Source organism: Pelodiscus sinensis, chromosome 11 (genome assembly GCF_049634645.1).
Source record: "Pelodiscus sinensis isolate JC-2024 chromosome 11, ASM4963464v1, whole genome shotgun sequence".
NCBI lineage: Eukaryota > Metazoa > Chordata > Testudines > Trionychidae > Pelodiscus > Pelodiscus sinensis.
The window spans coordinates 24,576,995-24,594,634 of record NC_134721.1 but is presented as its reverse complement, the minus strand read 5'-3'; the positions used below and the strand labels follow the sequence as shown (position 1 = coordinate 24,594,634).

General features: G+C 44.9%; 1 protein-coding gene across 5 annotated transcripts in view; it reads left to right on the top strand.

Moving 5' to 3' along the window:
- MGLL (monoglyceride lipase) overlaps positions 1-17,640 on the top strand; it is a 128,159-nt gene that overhangs the window by 16,208 nt on the left and 94,311 nt on the right. For 2 of the 5 annotated variants that reach the window (XM_014572069.3, XM_075938805.1), the window contains exon 3: positions 8,233-8,371. In XM_014572069.3, the coding sequence (XP_014427555.2) occupies positions 8,247-8,371 (125 nt within the window). In that variant the 5' untranslated portion in view covers positions 8,233-8,246. Of the gene's footprint in view, positions 1-6,624; positions 6,788-6,903; positions 6,968-7,540; positions 7,692-8,232; positions 8,372-17,640 lie in introns of those variants that run through there. The other 3 variants (XM_075938803.1, XM_075938804.1, XM_075938806.1) reach the window with 3 other exon arrangements.

Below are 17,640 nucleotides of genomic sequence, written 5' to 3'. Positions count from 1 at the left end.
CAGCCTACGGGATAAGTTCAAATTAAGATACACAACTTCACCTATGTTAATTGCGTAGCTTAAGTCGAAGTATCCTTACTCGAATTTTAGCACTATCCATACTGTGGGAAGTTGAAGGGAGCACACTCTCCCTTCAACTTCTCTTACTCCTTACTGTCTTCACTAGACCCACTAATACAAACCCCGGAAGATCAACTGCGGCTTCTTCGATCTTATCTGTAGCATAGACATGGTCTGACAGAAGCCGTTTTTCCATTGATATAGTTAAACCAACTCTCTAAGAGGCAGCATTTAGATTGACAGGAGAATTCTTCCATCAGCCAACTATGTCTACAACAACCTACAGCACTGAGGCTACAAACTTTTTCACAGAGCTGAGCAACATAGCTAGGTTGATCTAATTTTTATTCATAGACCAGTGGTCTCCAACCTTTTTAATCACAAGATCACTTTTTCAATTAAAGCGCAATGTAAGATCTACCCCAAACCCAAATACCCTTGTCCTTTCCCTTCCTTCCCGTCCCTTCTCTGAGTCCCCGCCCCTGCTCCACCCCTTCTTTGAGGCCTCAACCTGCTCACTCCATCCCCCTTCCTCCCTGAACCTCATTCACTTTCACCAGGCTGGGGTAGGGGTGGGGGTGCAGGCTCTGGTCTTGGGCCAAGGGACTGTAGTGTGGGAGGGGCTTCTGTTATTTGCCTTAGGGGACTGGAGTCTGGGAGGGCTTTCAGGGTGCAAGCTTTGGAAAGGAGTTTCAGTGCAGGGGGACTCACGTCTGGGGCAGGAGGGTGAGTGTAGGAGGAGGTTCAGGGCTGGGACAGGAATTCAGGAAACAAGCCCTGGCTGGCACCATTTAACTGAGATGGATTCTGGGTGGTGGAACAGTGGGGGTAAGGCAGGCTTCCTCCTGCCGTGGTTCTGCACCACTCCTGAAAACAGGTGGCATGTACAGCAGTGGCTCCACGGCGCCATGTGCTGCCCCTCATTGAAAGGCACTGAGCCCACAACTTCTACTGGCCACGATTTCCTGTTATTGATCAATGGGAGCTGTAAGAGTGGTGTCAGCAGGGGAGGTCAACATGTGGTGACCCCCTCCTCTGCCTTTCTCAGTGGCTGCAGGGACAAACTAGCCACTTCCAGTAGAGAAAATTATCACATGGATAATTACTCCAGCCACAACAGGTTACATTTTAGAACTCAAAGAATTAAATTTAAGCATTAGATAGAAATGAAAATTATAAAATGCACAGACCAGTCAAACCCGCAAAATAACACACTTTGCAAGCAGTTAAATAAGTTAACAACAACCCCTCCTCGTATGTGTTCGGTGTGGATATGAGAATGAAGGACAGTGTGTGTGATAGAGAGAATGACACACACACACACACACACACACACACACTCAAATATCAGAGGGGTAGCCGTGTTAGTCTGAATCTGCAAAAGCGACGAGGAATCCTGTGGCACCTTATAGACTAACTGAAGTGTTGGAGCATAAGCTTTCGTGGGCAAAGACCCACTTTGTCAGATGCATGACGAAGTGGGTCTTTGCCCACGAAAGCTTATGCTCCAACACTTCAGTTAGTCTATAAGGTGCCACAGGACTCCTCGCCACACACACAGAGTGTGTCAGAGAGACAGAGATTTGCATTACCAAGCTCCCTCCATCCCCTTCTCTCTGTGTAGAGATGGGGTACAGGAGTGGAGGCAGGGAGGACACCTTGACATCAGCGCCCCTCTCCCCCTCTTTTCCCTCCCACACCCTGCACAGCAAGTAGGAGGCTCCTGAGGGGGCAGCTCCAAGGCAGAGAGCAGGAGCAGCCTGACAGTGGATAGAGGGACAATTGAAATGCCTCAACTTGAGAGCTTCCCGGCCAAACCAGCCAAAATCCCTTATCAGAGGCTCCAAGATCTACCGATAGAACCCAGAGTACTGGTTGGTGCCCACTGACATAGACCAAGCCACAATTTTGTTGCTGGCTTCAATGAGGATCGGACTTTTGGCAAAAAGAATCTCTTGTATACAGCAAATAAGTAGGGACTCTTATGAATATTAATAATTTTCTTTCCTGCAATGAGATGACTTGACACTCATAATCCATGGTCTGAAAATATTTATTATTAATTATTATTATTGATATTGAGAAACAGAGACAAAGTGACTTGCCTAAACTTGGACAGCAAGTCAATAGAAGAGCCTGGGAATAGGTTTTCAGATTCCCAAGTCTTTGCTCCTTTAAAAGTAAAACTAACTTTGAATTGGTACATGGGTCCAAAGGATAGCTAGTCAGTCTGAAATTTTGAGGCCATCTTTAAGCATGAACATGATCAACAGGGAGATTATAATTTATTATTTTTTCCTGAACTCGGTTTGCATGACACCAAGTCTATGTTTTTAATGAATGTGGCAAGAAGTTAAAATACATATTTTAGAGTCAAAGAAAACATGGATTTCTTATCCTTTAATACCAATAGGCAAGCTTAAATAGAAAGCACAAAAGAAGAAGAATTTCATGACTAAACTCTGAATAGGGAGGAATAAAGAATTGGCCTAACAGAGTAGCAAAACTAAAACAATTATTACAAATGGATTGCAATTACCACTTCATCATCTTTTCTCTTGTATTTTAATTTTTCTTTTTTTCTCTGTGCCCCATCTCTTGTTCTCCATGTGCTCTCTTGACTTACACCTGTTGCTCTTCCACCTGCTCTCTGTGTTCTGTAACCTATGTAAAGATATCTCATCTTTATAGTTAATGCTTTCATATCCAGATATTCGTTATGTTCTAATTCTGCTTCCTGAGATCCAATTTTCATCAATCATCATCAGTGAAGCTGGCTGTTTTATGATCCTATTCAGCAGAATTGCAAATGGTTTAACAAAATCTCCAATTAAATCCAGTTTTCAAATCAAACTACTCTTTTGCAACTAATGAGGCTGTTACAGTCAACTAGAACAGAAGGATCTTATAAAATCGCTTTACCTGTTCATGCTACCAGGAAATAATCCATTAAAAAGTCATTCTGTGACTGCAGTCTAATGACAAAGATAACCTTATGTCCATCTCTGTTCCAGCTTTACTCTCTGCCTACCATGCATCCCTTCCTCAATCCACCCTTCTCTCCTTCCTTCTAATGTCTTTCAGACCTTCTATCTCTTCCCCTCCATTTTGTCTTTCCAGTGCTAGTTCTTTTTCTGTTATTTGACCTATTTTAGGGCAAATCTCTCTGGCCAAATTTTTGGTACATCTCTATGTACTTACACCATGATGGCAAGCAGGCTTTGGCCCTTCCTACACTGAACAACTTTTCAGGAGGCATGTAAACGTTCTGGTCGGGGGCGTGCTTGTCCCTCCTCCCTCTCGCCCTTAATCCCGTGCTCCCTTCACCCTGTAGGTTGCCTCCCGGCTTCCTGTTCAGTTATTCTTGCAGCCGACCGGCCTCTCTCGCCTTGGAGGTCGGTTCGCCTCCCACAATGGGGAGAGGGGGGTCTGGGCCCACCCCCTCTCACAGACCCCAGCCCAGGGCCCTAAGGACTCGGACGTTACTGTCGTCCGGTCCGGCTGGCGGGGCGTCTGCCTTAACGCGCCAGCCCGCAGGCTCTCTTTGCCTGCCCTGGGCTGCTTCCTCTCCCCAACTGGGTTTGGCCCGCCGTGTCAGGGCTTACCTTCTCGGCTTCGGGCCCATTCGTTGTCCTGTCACGGGGGAGGATGCTCTCCGCGCTCCTTCCTCCCTCCCTCTCCTCCAGCCGGCGTTTAAATCCCTGCGCCACAGCTTGTTGGCGGGGCCCCGCCCAGGCCAGCGTGGAGTCGCTTCCGGCCCGGCGCCGTGGCCACGGGGTGATGTCACACGCACCGTGATGTCACCGGGATTTCCCGGCTTGCCTGGATGTCTTGCAGCCGCGGCCGCCCAGGAGCACCTCGCACACCGCTGTGCGGCTTGAGTCGGGGCTGCTCGGGCGGCTGGCCGTGACCTGCCCAGCTCGGCGGCTTGCGGCCCCGTCCCGAGGGCCGCCAGGCACACGGCCCCTGGGTGCTCCGAAGTGCGGGGCTCTTCTGCCCCGTCACAAGGCACTTTATAAATACCAGCTGATGTCAAGTTAATATGAAGATGTCAATAAGCCTAGTTCTATTTTTATTAGGAATTTTATTTTATTCACAATATATTTCCAAATTATACATCGCTCCCTAGATTAGAGAAAGCAAATGATGTTGCCATCTGGCAATCACTACACACTCACATCTTCCTTGTCTACTCACTGGAGACTAGCCTGCAATAATTGCTGAGCTGGACCCTGCTATGTTGTTTTGATCTCAGGCAGGTAGATCCCTCAGTCCCAAACCATGCAATTTCCCCAGGAGTAATTTTATTTCAGACTCAGAAGTCATGAAGATATTATACAGTCAGATACCTCTTGTTTATTTCTTCATGAGACAGAAGGTGTAATTACAAAAGAGAATTTTCCCAAAATGGCCCTGGGGGGCCTGATTCTGCATTCCTTGCCCATCCCAAGGCTATGTCTAGACTACACCTCTCTGTCGACAGAGAGATGTAGATTAGGCACGTCGAAATTGCTAATGAAGTAGGGATTTAAATATCCCGCACTTCATTAGCATAAACATGGCTGCCGCTTTTTTCCGAAACTGAGCTTTTTCGAAAAAAACCCCCCCAGCAGTCTAGACGCAGATCTGTCGAAAATAAACCCTTTTTCGACAGATCCTGCAAACCTCATTTTTTGAGGAATACACGATCTGTCAAAAAAGGGTTTATTTTCGACAGATCCACGTCTAGACTGCCGTTTTTTTTTTTTTTAAAGGTGGCAGCCATTTTTATGCTAATGAAGCATGGGATATTTAAATCCCTGCTTCATTAGCAATTTCGACGTGCCTAATCTACATCTCTCTGTGAACAGAGAGGTGTAATCTAGACATAGCCAGAGTTCCCTGTGAAATAGTGTGAATTTAGGGGCATACAGGGAATGTAGGATTGGGCCCATAGTGCTGTTGAACTAAATGTCAACTGATTGGATGGTAGCCATAAATACATATAATAATAATTTATACTTTAAGCACCTCGTTACCCAAAGGGGCACAGTGTTTTATATACATAAGATTGCTTGACCCACCAGTGAAGTGGAATGAAATAGCTGCTTAACACACAGTAACATTTGTAGAGGAGTTGAGCTAGTAAATCATACGCTTTTTGAACATACTGTTCTCCAGGCTCTGAGAAGGATACAGGCTCACCTGGAATCCTGAATCCTGTTCCTTATAAATGTCCATGGATGGCTTTTCATACATTAACATTTCTGGAACTATATAATTTTGCCTTTGCAATCTGTAATAAACAAACTCCTTTAAGGAGTTTAATATAAATGACAATAAGATAAAATGTGTTTTTGATTTCCTCTTTCATATGCATCCAGTTGGACTTAGAGACTGTTGTATTAGTAGTTATTGATTTTTTATATATTCCTTTCCTCTCTTTGTTCACAGTTTGGGTTCTATTTGGGCATGTTGCCAAGTTTTTAAAAATATTCTTTAGAGCTGCTTTTTCTTAAGCTGCCAGGAGGCTTTTGGATGTAGGTAAGAATCTAGAAATTAAAGATTAAATGAAGTATTAAAGGCCTGAGTCTGCACTCTTGAGGTAGGCAATATATAAAGTACTCAGATGCTAAGTAAGGAGTTTTGCCAGCATTAGAACACAATCAAGCCCTTAATTCAGTACCTGGACATTTGCCTTTAAACCTGGGAGGCAGTTTTTTCAATCAAGAGCAATTAGTTCTGACAGCTTTCCTAAGCATTTGTTATATGCCATAAACTAGCAGGGCTATACTTACAGATGAGCCAACCAGGTGGTGGTGGGATACTGACCTGGACTATGGGCAATATCCAGGCTTTTGGGGTTTAGATGCAGTGGCTTCACAAAATGTTGAGCCATGTTCATCCCCAAAAAACAGAAATCTCATCAGAACCACCGCAACAAACTGGGCTTCTTCCAGTTTGGGATCAGACAAGAACCAGAACCACAGGGGTGGAATCAAAGAGGAGGAAATGTGTAAAAAGGGCGGTTGGTTCAGTCTCTCCAGATTGGGAATTGGAAAGGCAAACGATTCATCACTTGTCTGCCTGCCCATGCCAAGCCCATTGCTCCGGTATCAGAGCACCCCCTTCCAGCCTTGAGCCAGCTACCTGGCGCGTGGGGCAAGGCTGCTGCATCTGCAACGCCTTTATTCGGAACTGGGAGACCGTAGGGGCCAAGGGCCCTGAGAGGCGAGCAATGCACAGTGCGTGGGAACGGCCTCGCTCATGGGATTCCCCAGGGCTTGCCTAGAAATGAGGCTGGTTTCTGTAGCACTGACTGAACGCCACGCGGGAGGAGACACAGCCCCGCCGCTCAGCCCCTGGGACTCAGGCCGCTGCTTGCACCCTCGGAGAGCCCCTTTGGGTCTGGGTCTCCTACAGCCACTGGGGCCTGGCTGCTGCTGGTCCCTGCCTGGCCACCGGGCCCCGGGCAGCGACTTGCCCTGAGACCAGGCGCCTCGCCTGCCTCGCAAGCTGCTGCCGCTGCTCCACCCTCCTCCCGCAGCTGGCCCCAGTGCGCCTGCCCTCCTGGGCCCCTGCCAGCCGGGGTTTTCTCTGCAGAGCCGCTCGGCTCCTCGCCCGCTCAGGGATTAACGCGGCAGCGGAGCCGCCTCGGATGCGCGGATGGAGGAGGCAGCGAGCTGCTCCCGGGGCCACTGACTCGCTCCACGGGCAGCTGCGAACGCGCGGCGCGTTCCAGCCACGGGTAAAGAGCAGCCTCGCCACCCACGTGGGCAGCGGGCAGGGGAGCGCAGAGCCCTGGGGCATTGAAGCCGGGGGGGGTCTGATGCATTGGAAACTTGGCCGGGGCGGGGGGGGGGGGGGGGATTTGCCTATGAAAGCTGGGCTGTCGCTGGCATTTGAAGCCTCCTGGAGCAGATTACAGGTCTCCGCGTTCTCTGTTTGGTCTCGCCGCTGGAGAGGCGGCTGGGGAAGTTGGGGGTGTGTGTGTGTATGTGTCTGTGTGCGGGGGGGGGGGCACTCGAGATGTCTTTGCAGCTGGGAGCTGAGCGGAGAATCCCACTTTCTCCTCTCCCCCCCCCCCCCCATGTCCTTTCCCAGCGAGTGACAGGAAGGAAGGAAGGAAAGTTTGCAAGCAACCTGCGGCAGCAGTAACTTTCTGTCCAAGCTCCCCCCCCCCCCCCCCCGAGTGTCGCCACGCAGCTGCCTGTGTTCAAGGTGCCTTTGATGTGTGTGTGTGCAGCAGCTTCTGGGAAGCGGACTGCAGCTTTGCCATCCCTATCCCCTCCCCTCCCACCACCCTCTCAGCCCACACACGCGATTTGTTTAAGAAAAGTGATGAAATGAACAAGAAGTGATGAATTACGGGGCGAGTTTCCCTAAAGAGAGATCGGAAGAGGAGCCTGAAAGAGCTGATCTCAGCCAGCACAGAAGCGTGCAAGGCGAAGAGACCTCCGGTCCCCTCCCCTCCCTTTTTTTTTCTTTTTTTTTGCAACAGGGAGGAACTGATCTGGGGCTGGGGTGCTGGCTGTTCGGCTGGGGTGTTAATGAACCTTAGCGGCGATATGCAAAAGGTTTTCTCTGCTTGCATTTGACTTGCAATGCCGGCTTCGCTCTGGGATGCAAACCCTTGCACAGGATGAAAACAGGTTTGCTGCGAATCCTCCTGTCTGCTTTCTTTTTCAGATGTCAGAAAGGAGCATAATAACCACACGGTGCCACCAGGCACCTCATTACGGCGCATCCTTCGCCGTTCTTTGGAGACGTTAAGAGAGATGAATCTTTTATGCAGCTGTCTCCTTGTATCCAGAGTGGGGCTTCACAATTTGCACTTGATTGCCGCTAAATATTCTTTTTAAGAGCCGTTTCCCAAAAAGATGTCAAATAAACACAGATGGGAGAAGGGGAAAAAAGCCGTAATGAAGCAGTGTGGTTGGGTTATCGCCCCCCCCCCCCCGACTAATGTGAGCATTTTATTTAAAAAAAAGTGTGAGTCTTCAGTCTCAGTGCAGTTGCAAGAAGCAGATGAGAGAGCTCAGTTTGTGGATCTTTGTTGGGGTGGGAAAAGCATTTCCATTAGTGTCAGTTGGCTTATTGACTTTCTTGAATGTGTGCACTTTGTAGACCCTTCTGCCAGCGTCTTTCCTGCTCCTCTTTACACTATGTCCTGTTTTTTTCAACACTTTATAGGTCATTCTTCTAGAATGCCCGAGGATAATTCCCCAAGACGGAGTCCTCAGAATATCCCTTATCAGGACCTTCCTCATATGGTCAATGCAGATGGACAATATCTTTTCTGCAGATATTGGAAACCAGCCGGGACTCCAAGGTGAGAACTTTCAAACAATGCATTTTTCCTCAATAACTAAGACTCTATTAATGTAACTTAATTATTATTTAGAGTTTATACATCATCACCGGTGTGCATGGTGCTTTACAGAACAAGTAAAAAGGCATATCCCTGCCCTGAAGAGCATCCATTGTAAAGGTTAGATCCTCCAACTCCTTACTCACATGAGCAGGCCTTACTGCTTGCATGAATGAGGACTACTTACCTGAGTAATGTCTAAAAGATTTGCAACTACTTTCATTTCTTGCTCAGTTGAGCAGGGTGTCATCTCAGTAACCTTGTAAATATCAGACCTATGATGCCTGTCAGCAACAATAGATATTTTTAAACAGATATCACCAACTTTCAGAGATATGTGAAATACACAGGCTTACATTGGCCAGCCTTTGTCATTATTTTGTATGTTAATAAATCAAACACTAGCGGTCTGATTCAGCTATAAAAGCAGTGCTATAAATTCCAGTGCAATGACAGGTTTTTACACATTATATGTAATTTACCTCTGACTAAATTTAAAGTTGTAAAATTACTTGGATGGATCGTCCACTTTAAATTGGCTGTGTTTTCAAAGCTTGAACTCAGTGTTGGAATGTGGACAAATATGTGGACAAATAAATTTAAGTAATCCCTTATTTATTCATAATCCTTTACTGTAATGGGTTCTGAGTTAGATTATGTGCTTTTAAAAGCATGAATATGCTATTGTGGTAGAAACTTGCCTATGTATTTCTCTAGCTATTTATGATCTCAATGCTAGCTGCCCATCACAGTTACAAGATGCTGGCTTGACATGTATGAATGTTAGCATTAGCTATACAGACAGCCACATATGAAACTGCATCTGTTGTTCTGTTGTTTGTCTTTTCTGCAATCAAACAGGAATAAAGTCCTGTTTATTTTTACATTGCAGGGATAGAAATCATTGGTGGGAAATGGCAGCCTAAGCAACAGTGGGAAATTAAACTTTTCTGTCCCAGCTGTCACATTTCTGTTTCAAGATCAATCAGTGTGCCTTGCTGAGTAGTAAAAATGTGGATGAGAATACCTAGCCTTCTGTTTCAGTTCCTATAACCATTACCAAACCACAGGAGTGTTATGTGGATTACATAAATTCTTCTGAGGTGCCCATGTGGGATAACACAACAAGCTGTCCTGAAGTAACAGCCACATTTTCCTGTGAGGTAAATTTTTGGGGTCTGATCCAAAGCTCATTACAGTCAATCCCATTTATGTCAACAGGTTTAGGATCAGGCTATGACATAACTATCTTGGCTTAAAATCACCTGATCCAGGCAGCGACCCAGGCAATTATTTCTAACCCCATCATGTCTTCCAAAAATCAGGAGGAAACTTTTTGGCTTTGGTTTGTATATAGTTCTGGCATCAGCCTAAAGATTTCTTCTACAGAACAAATTCAGTAGCAAAACAAGCTTCTTCTGTGAAACCAGCCTGTCATGTATTATAATGCTAATTAATCATTAACTGCCCACAGTGTTCTTCACTCAGTTGTGGAACTGCATTCTCTTTTCATGTTTAATTTCTTAGAAAATTAGTGGGGAGCAGATGAGCCTTTGATCAAGAAATGAAAGAATGATGAAGTGGAAGTGAAAACTTGGTGTTTTAATTCCTTACACTAGTTCATCTTTTCGGGGCTCTGTGCACCAAGTAGTTAATTGAGAGTGAGATTGCCCTAGTTTTGTGACAACAGAGTAAACAGGATCAGTGCTGCTCATTACAAGAGACTCTTAAGTATATGTGTGTGTGTGAAGGGGGTATTTTTAGCTTTTGCTTACTGTGTGTGAGAGAGAGAGTGTAAATACAGTAACTGAGTAACAATTTAGTACCTGGATACAGTATTATTGTCACAAATGCTCTCAGAAAGCTAGAGAGAGAGAGAGAGTGAGAGAGAGAGAGAAAATACATCTCTCCTTCTCCCTTCAGAAATATCCCAGAGTTTTCTCTTTTATATGTAGAAGCTCAGTCACTTTCATCCAACTTTAAACTTTCAATGAAAATGAGATCATGAAACCTCAGGGAAGGTTTACCAGCCTGTTATAGATGTATTCTGTTTCAAACACTGATGAGGATAACTGTTGCAATTATTTTAGTTACAATAAATGTAGTCTTATTTAACTGCTGACTTGCTTTGGGAACCTCGATATTAACATGTGCTGCTGTAGTATTCAAACAGAACCTTTCATTGATCAAATCCCAGCTAAGGGCTTTAGATAACTGCAGGTGTCCAAAGGTTAGCATTGACTTAGGTTCCACTGGTGGAGAATTTACTATTGTTGATCCCATCCCAGGGGAAAGAGACAGGAAATTTTCCAAAGATAAAATTTTTTTTTAAAATCCTTTGGCCTGGGGCCATACTCCAAATGATAGCTAAATGCCCCCTGAGACCAGGGCCAGGTGACAGCTACTGCCCCCTCCAAAGTGCCCATCTTTTACTCCTAGAAACAGGCATGTTAGAGGAAATAAGAGCTACAGTGGACTGAAGGCCTGCAATGTTTTAACAAATTATCAGGAAAATGAGACATGTATAGGATCTCCTGCTTAGAATTATATAAGGCCTGCAATGTTCCCTCAAATGTTTTCCATTTGCGTGCAAAATAAATTTTGTTTTGTGCACCAATGCAAGTGCAGATGTGCACCACCAACAGAAACATGCTTCCAGCTGTGGGCACTCTGCTAATCAGCTGGGCAGCATTTGACTCTCTCCTGGGTGGCTGTCCAAATGCACAGTTTACAGGAAACACTGAGGGTCTGGTCCTGTATGGGACTGAGCACCCTCTGTCCATACTGGTGCATAGAGAATCTTTATTGTTTTGTTGAGAAGAGAGATTTGGATAGTGACCTTATATGAACTTGCCAGGCAAAAGCACACTTATGTTACAGCAGTGAGGACGGGAATAGATAGAGGGAGCTAGGGAAGAGGAAGGTGGCAACATTTTCCTTTCATTTGTGTAGGGTGGGATATGATTTTGGGAAAGCTTTGGAGCGGTTACTTTGTCCTGTTCATCTCTCTGTGCAAACGCCAAGGCTGGTGCATTTGTGTAACACCTATAAGTTGTTCAACTTGTTGAACCTGTTTTATTATCAATGAAGCTGTTGAACTGCTTATGTAATGAAGAGGCCACATTAACACGTAAGAGAATGTGGAGGAAAGGGTGCAGACATGCTAGTGTAGTTAACAATACTGATTCATTCATCACAGTGGGACAATGGGCATATTTTATGTAGAATGACAATAGTTAAATCTTCGGCATCAGATGCTTACCAATATATGGACTGTGGCAGAGCAAGTTCAGGACAGTTTAGCAGCATTTGGAGTATCAGCTAGTCATTAATACCAGGACATCTACACTGTGTCTAGACTACATCCCTCTGTCCACAGAGGGATGTAAATGAGGCGCTTCAAAAGTGCAAATGAAGCAGGGATCTTTTTTCGAAAGATCCTGTAAAATCCTGTAAAGCCTGCCATTTTCAAAAGAACCGCATCTAGACCGCGGTTTTACTTTTGAAATGGCGCTTTTGTGTAAGAGCGCCATGACGTGATTATGCAAATGAAGCACAGGATATTTAAATCCCCTCTTCACTTGCATTTTCGAAGCACCTAGACACAGCACTAGGTGCAGGACATCATGCATCTAAGAGAACCCTACCATAGTTACAAAGTAGTCCTTAGGTAAGAAAAACCCATAGCATGGCTAAGTCCCTGACTGACTGTGTAGAAATGAAGATGAGAGTTAAAAAAAACCCATGTTCTTCTGTTCCCAGCATTCACTGATACGTGCTGGCCTTCAGCAAGGCCCATAAACTTTCAAAAGCATCCAGAGGTTTTGGATGCCGTCATGTGTGTATGCACAAACTTGAGACAATGGGGGCTTTCGGAAGTGCTCAGTGCCTGTAATTCACACTGACTTCACATGGAATTTGGGCACTCAGCACATCTAAAAAAAAATCAGCTCCAGTGCTTGTCAGGTCAGGCCCCCAAACCCTGACACACCCTATAGTGAGAGGACATGTTTGAAAATGTTGATTTTGTACTTTAAACGGCTGAAAATGCACTGTTGTAGTGTTTCAGCACAGACACTTACTACAGCCATGAGTAAGTGCAGCTTAGATCGACATCTATCAGGGATGGTCTAGACTGTACTAGACCCATGGTCCCCACGCGATGCCTGCGGGTGCCATGGCGCCCGCCAGGCATTTATGTGCGCCCGCCTAGTGACCAGGGCCGGCCTGAGCCATTCTTGCGCTCCTGGCCCCGGGCACCTGGCGCATGCATGGCCCCCAGCCCAGGTGTGCGGCGCATGTGCAGTGCCACCCCCGGCAACCCCGCATGGCGCCCCTTGAAAAACTGTTGGTGCCCGCCACACTCTTCTGAAAACAGGAATGTGCTATTGGCCACGAAAAGGTTGGGGACCACTGCTGTACAGAGTCCTGCCTTGAGGGCAGGGCACTGGACTTGACGACCTCTCGAGGTCACTTCCAGTTCTAGTGTTCTATGAATCTATGTTTCCCTGTCGCTGTAGGTAATCCTGCTCCCTAAGAGGCAGAAGCTAAGTTGACGGAAGAATTCTTCCATCTACTTAGTGTTGTCTACACCTAGGGTTTGGTCAACTTAATTATGGGACTCAGGAGTGTGCTTTTTTCATGTCCTTGGAGCAGTGGTGTAGCCAGAAGGGCCCACTTGGGTGGGCTCCAACTTCAGGTGGATGAGCAAGAATGGTAGCAAGTGAGACAGGTAGGGTGGGGGAAAGCCTAATCAGCACAGAGTAAGCAGAAGAATTTCTTCTCCTGTCTTGCTTACAACACTCCTGTTAATGCTTCCCAGAATGATTTTTTTTTTTGGCAACAATGTTACACTGTTGACTCATTTAACTAGTGGTCCACTATGACTCCTAGACAGTCACTTCCCATTTTGTAGATGTGAAACTGATTGTTCCTACCTAAGCAGAGTACTTTTGCATTTGTCCTTCTTGAATTTCATCCTGTTTACCCCATACTATTTCTCCAGTTTGTCTAGGTCATTTTGAATTATAATCCTATCATCTGCAAACTTTATAAGCGTACTCTCTATGCCATTATCTAAATTAGTGTTTCCCAAATAGTAAAAGTAAGTGTTCCATGAAGACCCAATTACTCCCCCAGCCCACCCAAGCCAGTCTTAGGTGCAGGCTGGTGGTTTTTTTTGATCGACCAGTTTTCCCCGGTGGGGTTTTTTTTTCCTTGATAGATTTTTCCCAGCATTTTTTTTAAAGGGTTCCATGGCCAAATAAAATTGGGAAACACCAATCTAAATCATTACATAAGAATGGCCATACCAGGTCAGACCAAGAGTGCATCTAGCTCAGTATCCTGTCTTCTGACAGTGGCCAAAGCCAGGTGCTCTGAAGGGAATGAACAGAACAAGAAATCATCAAGTGATCCATCCCCTGTTGCTCATTCTCAGCTTCTGACAAATAGAGAGACTAGGGACACTATTCCTGCCCATCCTGGCTAATAGCCATTGATGCACCTATCTTCCATTCATTTACCTAGCTCTTTTTTGAACTCTGTTAAAGACCTGGCCTTCACAATATCCTCTGGCAAGGAGTTCCACAGGTTGACTGTGTGAAAGTTAAAGATAATGAATAGAACTGGTCCCAAAACTGATATCTGCAAAACCCCACTTGCTATGACCTTCCAGCTTGACTGTGAACTATTGATAACTACTCTCTGGGAACAGTTATCCAACCAGTTATGCACCCACCTTACAGTAGTCCCATCTAGGTTGTTATTTCCCTAGTTTATTAATGAAAAGCTCAAACATGTATCAAATGCTTTACTTAAGTCTAAGAATAGCACAGCTATTGCTTCCCCCTTATCCAGAAGGCTTGTTATCTTATCAAAGAAAGCTGTCAGATTGGTTTGACATGATTTATTCTTGACAAATCCATGCTGACTATTGCTTACCACCTTATTATCTTCTAGATGTTTGCAAATGGATATTATGAGTGTCTGAAGTCATTAACATTCTGTTGACCTTATTTGCTCTTCTTGCTTTATCTGATCAGTACTGGGACAACTTAATTGTAGGCTTAGTCTACACTACCAACTTATGTTGGTATAACTACATTACTCAGGGTTATGAATTTCCACATCTCTGAGCAATGCAGTTATACCAACATAACTCCTGATGTAGACAGTGCTATGGGAGGGCTTCTGTTAAAATAGCTATCACTTCCTGTGGAGGTGAATTAACTGTGCTGAAAGGAGAAGCTCTGTCAGTGATGTAGATAGCATCTTCACTAAGTGTGATAGCAGTGCAGCTGCACTGCTGCAAACATAGACAGGCCTCTGTTGAAAGGTAGAGTACACACCTTGAATCACGGGATTGACTTCAAGAATCTCCCCAGGACATCAGGAAAATAAATGTCTTCAAGGAATGCTGGGTAATATTTTCCCCTTTTTCTCCAGAACCCCGCCCCCCATCTAAGTACATCAGTTCACTTTACAAATTATTAATTTAGCTTTACACCACCACTAAGGCTTATTATACTTATTATTTTAGAGATGAGAAAACTAAGGTGTGGTGAGATTAAGGGCCCAGTCCTGTAAACCACTGATCATGTAAAGTCCTTGCAAAAATTAACCCCAGCACACTACAGTATCACATATTAAGACACAGCCAATCTCTTTTTTGACTGTATAATTTGTATGTTGACAGTTCTGTCTTTTCAGCTTTTGTGACTTCATCATCTTTTGCTATGGAAGTGTCCAGAGACCACAGTCAATAGACTAAGTGTTGTACAAATATGTATGAAGACAAGTCCCTGCTTGAAAAGTTAAGGGCCTGGTTCCCCACACATAAAGCAAGCAGTCCCTTGGGTTTCATTGGGGGTGCTTGCCTTGTAGGGGACAATTCAGAGTAGAAGGGTCTTAATAAAACAAATACATTATTTTTGTGAGCACTACCAGCAACTTCTGACAACACTTCCATTGATTTCACAGAGACACCCTGCAAGGGAGTGCAGGATCAGGTACTAAGTGATTGGGTAGCCCCACTGTGAGACCTGAGCTCGACCAGTTTTACTTTTTGCACCAATACAACTGTGTCAGTTGGATGTGTGTGATTTTTTTTTTTTTTACTGATGTAGTTATATCAGTACAAGCCTTGATGTGGATGCAGTTATCCTTGTATAAAGGTGCCTTATTATCCTTTCTGTACAGGAATAGCCTATAATGGTATAAGCACATTTATATTAGTATAACTGTGTCCACAATAGGGGAGGACTGTGCCACTTGCATATGGTATCATTAAAGTGCTGCAACTTTAGATAAGGTTCCCGCTTGTTACCCCTCCCACCGCACTGCTGCGTGTAACTGTGAAGATTAACCGATGAACCCAGGCTCATTGGCTACATGTTTACGCTATCACATTCATAGTTCAATCTTAGGCTGCAATAAGCTTGAACTCAAGCTGTTAACACCAGTTACCATGTTGTCACTTTTAGTTCATTCTGAGTTAAGAACTTTTTTTTTTTTTTGCAATGTAGACATATCCTCAGAGTCAGACCCTGCTCCCACACTAGTAATCCTTTTAATGTGAAAAGAACTACAGTATTTACATGAGCAAGAGGAGAAAGATTTAGCCTTAAGTCAGAGGCAGAACCAGGAACAGAACTTAAGTCTCCTGCAAATCAGCTACTACACAATCATCTGTCTTCCCTCTCATTGTTCATCTCCTGTCAATCTTCACAAGGCAAGGGAACATGAGTCCAAGAATCTGTCAGCCTAGAGGCACCTGAATAGCTCAAATAATTCTGCTTTCATTTCAACTGCCTAAGGGCCAGCTTGGAATTCCACAGATATGGGATTCATCATAGGGAACTCCTAAAAGCAGCTTCTACTCTTGTGCAGGTATCCACAATGCTGCATTGCATTCAAGAGTGTTGCACCTGTGCTCAGAAACTGACCCTACTGGTGCAGGTGTCTCAAAGACACAGGCAGGATAATAATAGCTGCTATTCATGAAGCAGCTTGTTTGCCTTTTTTCTTGGGTCCCATTGCCAAACAAAGACAGATTTGTTTATGTGGAATATTCGTGTGGTAACTGGTAAAAAATCATCCTACTAATGAAGGCTATGGAAAACATCGACAGCGAGAATAGAAGCAGCCCTTCTGTCTGTCAAAGGGCCCCTCAGGTTTGAAGCTGTTTTTTTTCCCCCTTGAAAATTAAGTGAAAAAGGAAAAAAAAATCATAAAAGGATATCCCATTTCCAGTTAAGGCATTCACCATGGTGCAAAGAAAGCATTAGCATTAAGGAGAAGTACAAATGATTGACATATAGATGAGGGAAGCATTTAGAAATACAAGAAACAACATAGTGCATAGCGTTTAAAACCGTGTTCATTTGATAGCGTTAATCTTTAAGCAAAAATGTGCTATTTCCTCTGTGTGCTGCATATGATGTACAACAGTGATTTCCAAGTGTTTTTCATTTGCAGACCCATAAAAATTTCAAATGGAAGGGCCACCCCCTTGGAAATCTCAGACAGCCTGCAAAACTTCAGGGGTCCACAGACTGCAGGCTGAAAACCACTGTTCTGTGGTAATGAGAACTTTTCACAAATACCTATTCCACCCCCTGGGACTGCAGACCACTGGCTGAAAAGCATTGATGTATGATAAAATGAGCTGAGTACATCCCAGGTGTAATTGCCCTGACATCTACCAGCTCACATACTTTAGCTTAGTTAAGTTTCTGTTCTCCCCTCCCACCTGTAGAATAAAACCGTTCCCCAAAGGGAATGATTGGAAATAGATATTTAGAAACTGGTTTGTCTGGCTGTCTTTAGCAGTCAGGTCACCACCTCCTTTCAGAAACAAAGGACAAAACAAAGGTGCTTAGTGGTCTGGCCTACTTGGGTGTGTCTAGACTACATGCCTCCTTCGACGGAGGCATGTAGATTAGCCAGATCGGAAGAGGGAAATGAAGCCGCGATTAAAATAATCGCGGCTTCATTTAAATTTAAATGGCTGCCCCGATCTGCCGATCAGCTGTTTGTCGGCAGATCGGGAGAGTCTGGACGCGATGCCCCGACAAAGAAGCCTTTCTTCATCGACACAGGTAAGCCTCGTGAAACCAGGTTTACCTGTGTCGATGAAGAAAGGCTTCTTTGTCGGGGCATCGCGTCCAGACTCCCCCGATCTGCCGACAAACAGCTGATCGGCAGATCGGGGCAGCCATTTAAATTTA